The 4,533-nt window shown below is 44.8% G+C and overlaps 1 protein-coding gene across 1 annotated transcript; it reads right to left on the bottom strand.

Annotated features, from left to right (window-relative positions):
* Window positions 1-278: 278 nt before the first annotated feature.
* On the bottom strand, window positions 279-4,174 carry LOC147976641 (uncharacterized). The gene is made up of 4 exons (XM_087518949.1): window positions 3,727-4,174; window positions 2,990-3,173; window positions 2,112-2,907; window positions 279-321 (listed from the first exon to the last, which is right to left on the bottom strand). The coding sequence occupies exons 1-3, from the start codon at window positions 4,083-4,085 to the stop codon at window positions 2,113-2,115; spliced, it is 1,338 nt and encodes a 445-aa protein (XP_087375075.1). The 5' UTR covers window positions 4,086-4,174; the 3' UTR covers window positions 279-321; window position 2,112.
* Window positions 4,175-4,533: the final 359 nt, after the last annotated feature.

The raw sequence follows: 4,533 nt of genomic DNA, 5'->3' as shown, positions 1-4,533 counted from the left end.
TGCAAACTTACAGCATGTGACATCAAGAAGTAACACTGAGTAGTAATGCTGGAGAAAATCACTTCTATAAATCCTGTATAGCTACACAGGTTCAGTAAAAACAAATACTGTAACAATAGAAAGAGGAACAAGCTATAAAGAAGACCTCACTCTCTATACAAGCATGTTGGCAGATCAAATAAATTTCTTGAGCAATAATATATTCACACTGACTAAACTATAGAGTACAGAACTATTTGGTTAACGAAAAGAACAATTTAAGATCAGAGAAAGTATACCTATAAATAACAGTTGCCGCAATCACCACATCACAGCTCACTCCTGAAATAAAAATGCATGTAACATATCAAGGTTACAGTAAAAAAAGGAATATGAACATGCAGATATCAATATCCCACCTTGATTAATTATGATGGCTGTTTTGAAACTTATGCCAGATATGCTCGACTAAATCACTTTTAAGTTGGGCATGCTGTGGACGAGCACGAATAGTAGCTTTTCTACGCAACACATCTGCGAAACATAGATTACCACCAACATTCACTTCGGGAGGTAGAGCAAATGAAGCCCTCGGAATCTCATTCAAGTCAATATGAATTTTTGCCTGCTCTCTCTCATCTTCGATTATCATATTGTGGAGAATCACACAAGCCCTCATGATCCTTCCAACACTCTTTCTCTTCCATAGACGTGCAGGCCGACGGACAATGGTAAAACGGGACTGTAATACCCCAAAAGCGCGCTCGACATCTTTCCTTGCCCCTTCTTGCTTCTGGGCAAACAACTTGTGCTTCTCTATTTGGGGAAGTGGTATAGTCTTCATGAAGGCAGCCCATTCTGGGTATATACCATCAGCAAGGTAGTAACCTGTGGTATACTCATTCCCATTGACAGAAAATTGGACTTGAGGGCCTTCTCCTTTCAGTGCATCAAAAAATAGTGGGGATTGATTGAGCACATTCAGATCATTATTTGACCCAGCAACTCCAAAAAAAGCATGCCAAATACGAAGGTCCTGGGAAGCAACGGCTTCTAGGATCATCGTTGGTACTCCATAATCGCCGCGGGTGAATTGCCCCCTCCATGCAAGAGGACACTTCTCCCATCGCCAATGCATGCAATCAATACTTCCTAGCATTCCAGGGAAACCTCGAGACTCGTTAACCTGAAGAAGACGCTCAACATCCTCCCGTGTGGGGCGTCGCAAGTACTCCCCACCAAAAACCTGAATCACCCCCTTTGCAAACTTGTCCAAACACTCTAATGCAGTGCACTTCCCAATCTTCAAGTACTCATCAAGTGCGTCTGCAGGGGTGCCATAGGCTAGCATGCGCATGGCTGCTGTACACTTTTGCAATGGCGAGAGCCCTATTCTACTAGAACAATCTGCCCTATAAGTGAAATAGGGGGACCACTCACCTAGGGCATTCACAATGCAGAGGAAGAGACCTCTATTCATACGGAATCTTGTACGAAACATACTCTCGGGGTAGAGTGGATCTGCAGCAAAGTAATCCTCCACCAGACGCTCGTGAGCACCTTCATGATCCCTCCGAATGACCTTCCTTGGACCGTATCGTCGCTGCAATGATCCATATCCGAGCCTAGCCTTGATTTTTATCATGAGCCTCTCAGCAAAGGAGTCTAGGGCATTTTGCTCAGCAACATAGGCTTCCATGATTTTGGATGGGGCTAGCTCATCAGAATCATCTGTGTATGATGATGAATCGGACATGGTGGGTGAGGAAGATGGGTCGGTAGGCTTGGTAGGAAGATGAGAAGTAGAGGAAGGAAGATGGGTTTGGGTGGAAGAGTTTGAAGAGGAGATGGAGCATTATATGGATGTGTCTTGTTTACCTGGGCGTATAATTACTATGGACTGCATAGAAGTTAAGTGTAATTTGACTATTGACTACATGAGTTTTTCCACTCCATGGTTATCTGGAATGCATAGAAGTTAAGTATAATTTGACTATTGACTAGATGAGTTTTTCCACTATTGCATGGTTATCTGGACTGCATTGACTACAATGTAACTAGAGTACTGGACCATTGACTACAATTTAAGTACATGACCACTTTTAATTAAGACAACGGACAGTAGGAAATACCTTAGACCATTTTGCCAAATAGCTTCTCCCTTAAACACTTCAATGCCAACACATGCTCAGATCTCACATCTTCAGGCATCCCGGTTGTGTCTTGCATCACCAATGAGCGATATGTTTCTAGCATGACCGACTCTTTGTGATCTTTTGCCGCAAGGTGAGCAAGCTTCCGTGCTTCAAGATTCTCAGCAGAAACACGCCTTTGGGTCTCTAACATCTCTTTGCGGCCTTCATTTGCTGCATTCTGGGCATCTACAAACTTTTGAAGCCCATCTTCAAGATCTATTATACAAACTTCATCCTTTCTTTTTCGTTTCTGCTTCTCCTTAGCTTGCTTGCCACCCGGTGGACGTTCATCTTCATCATCATCATCATCTATAGTGGAATGCTTCCCTACTTCATCATCAACACTAAACTTCCTCTTGTCCGGCTCCAGACCTTCTAGGCGTTCCAAATACGCGTCCCATTTTGGTTCCTTTTTAAGAATTTCCCAGCAATGCTCAAACATAAACGGACCATCTTTTTTGTGATCTTCCTCATAAGTTTGCATTGCCCTCTTCTTTAAATCTGCATCAGATTCACCACTAGCATACAAAGCACTAGCCTCCTTATAACTCGCGCAAAACCATGCAACCCTTTTCTTAATTCTCCCAAAGCGATCTTTCACTTGCTTGACTAGTCGTTCCCTGTTTTTTGGGGTGGTACTATTGTAGACAGCAGTAACATCTTTCCAATATTGTTCATTCTTCCTGTAGTTTGATTGGATTGGGTCATTGGAATTATTCAACCAAGCACTGACCTACAATATTATCAGAAGGGGTTAATTGAATTTGCTAGTAATGAAACACATGGAGCCAGCATGAATGCAAAAAGAGACATACCAATCGAAGATCTTCTTGTTTTGTCCATAGCAAGCGTTTTTCGGTCCTTCCACAATCACCACCATTTGTGTCATCGCCAGCATTGACTGGTTGCGGTGAACTCCCATTGTGCATAGGTTGTGTGGGGCCTGCCGTGTTCTGAAAGTAACTAAGGTAACCACCAGGTGGGTGAGAATCCACTCCCCTGCCCAACGACATAAAGAAACGAAGAGCGATCAGCACCGAACTAAATGCAAGTATATACTCATATTTGTAAAATCTGAATACAATACATTTGAGATGCATACTAGTTGATCACAACAACTATTTAAAGGAAAAATAATCTGAATTGATCACAACAACTATTTAAAAGAAAAATCTGAATTGATCACAACAACTATTTAAAAGAAAAATCTGAATTGATCACAGCAAGTATTTAAAGGAAAAATAGTTTATGCAGTCATATATCATACACACTATCATGTGGAAACTGAAAAGTTACACTACACTGCAATCCAAGATTCAGCAAACGAGAAGTCACGTGCTCCTGTACATCAAAGAAAGATCATCTAGCAGAAGAAAGTTTTCTTTTTCTATCATTACTAAGCTAATAAAAATGAACTCTGAAAATAGACAGTAGAGTAGTAGATAGATTTCTGATGTTGTATCATCTAACTAGCATATCATACAAGTGTCAGCAGCTCTAAGAAATGACACCACGATTCAGAGTTGAGATAAGCAATGGAGAAAATTCATACCATACTTGTGGATCAGAGTAGTCCATATTGCCAGCCATGTACCAAGGTGATGTAGAGCCACCGATGCAGGCAGGCGGTGCCCAACAAGGACCTTGAGCCGTAGGACCCGATTCACTTGGTTGCTGCAGACTAGCCGCCAGAGACTCTTGTGGTCTTGGGGGGATCCAAGTGCTTGTTCTCTGCTTTGAAGGGAAGGCCGATGGGATCCCCGGCGGCGGGGCGGACTTAGGCGCCGGCGAGACCAGCAGATGCGCCGGCGGCGGGACTAGGAGATGCGCTGGCGGCGGGGTGAGCAGAGGCGCTGGTGGAGGGGCTTCACGAGGTGCCGGCGCGCGTGTCCGTTTGGACTGCTGACCCATCTCCTTGATGTGCGCCGGCGACAGTTCTAGGGTTCGGGAGAGGTGGCGATTTGGGGAAATTTGGAAGGCTTGATTTGGCGCGAGGAAGCTATTTGGGGCGACGGCACGGGCTGATTTTTGCGCGCGAAGGAGGAAGGAGAAGCGCGGGAGGCGGGAGAGGCGCAGGGGATCGAGAGCGCCGGCTCTAGCGCTCGCCACGGGCTGCAAGCGGGCGCAAAGCTCTCGTATCTTGTGCCGCAGCCCGGCGCTTGACGAAGCGCCCGTTCGCTTCTCTCTCCCTCTTTCTCTCCCCTCCAGATGTGATTTGGCTGACGTGGAAGGGCTTATAGCCAGCTGAGTTAGCCTTATTATACTTGCTCTAAACTGCTCCAGATCCGTGTCGGCATCAGGTTTTGAATGACTGTCTCAGATCCTCCCTTGAACGATGGAACAGAATCAGCAGGCGGTT

This window comes from Triticum urartu, chromosome 4A (assembly GCF_056163025.1).
Source record: "Triticum urartu cultivar PI428250 chromosome 4A, HENAU_Tu73, whole genome shotgun sequence".
Taxonomy (NCBI): Eukaryota; Viridiplantae; Streptophyta; class Magnoliopsida; order Poales; family Poaceae; genus Triticum; species Triticum urartu.
The sequence above is the reverse complement of the archived record's forward strand: the minus strand, read 5'-3'. Positions and strand labels throughout refer to the sequence as shown.

Coding starts and splice junctions, on each gene's coding strand:
- LOC147976641 (XM_087518949.1), bottom strand. CDS start 4,085: ATGGGTCAGCAGTCCAAACGGACACGCGCGCCGGCACCTCGTGAAGCC. Junction 3,174..3,726: donor TACTCTGATCCACAAGTATG/GTATGAATTTTC, acceptor GTCGTTGGGCAG/GGGAGTGGATTCTCACCCAC. Junction 2,908..2,989: donor AACAAGAAGATCTTCGATTG/GTATGTCTCTTT, acceptor ATAATATTGTAG/GTCAGTGCTTGGTTGAATAA.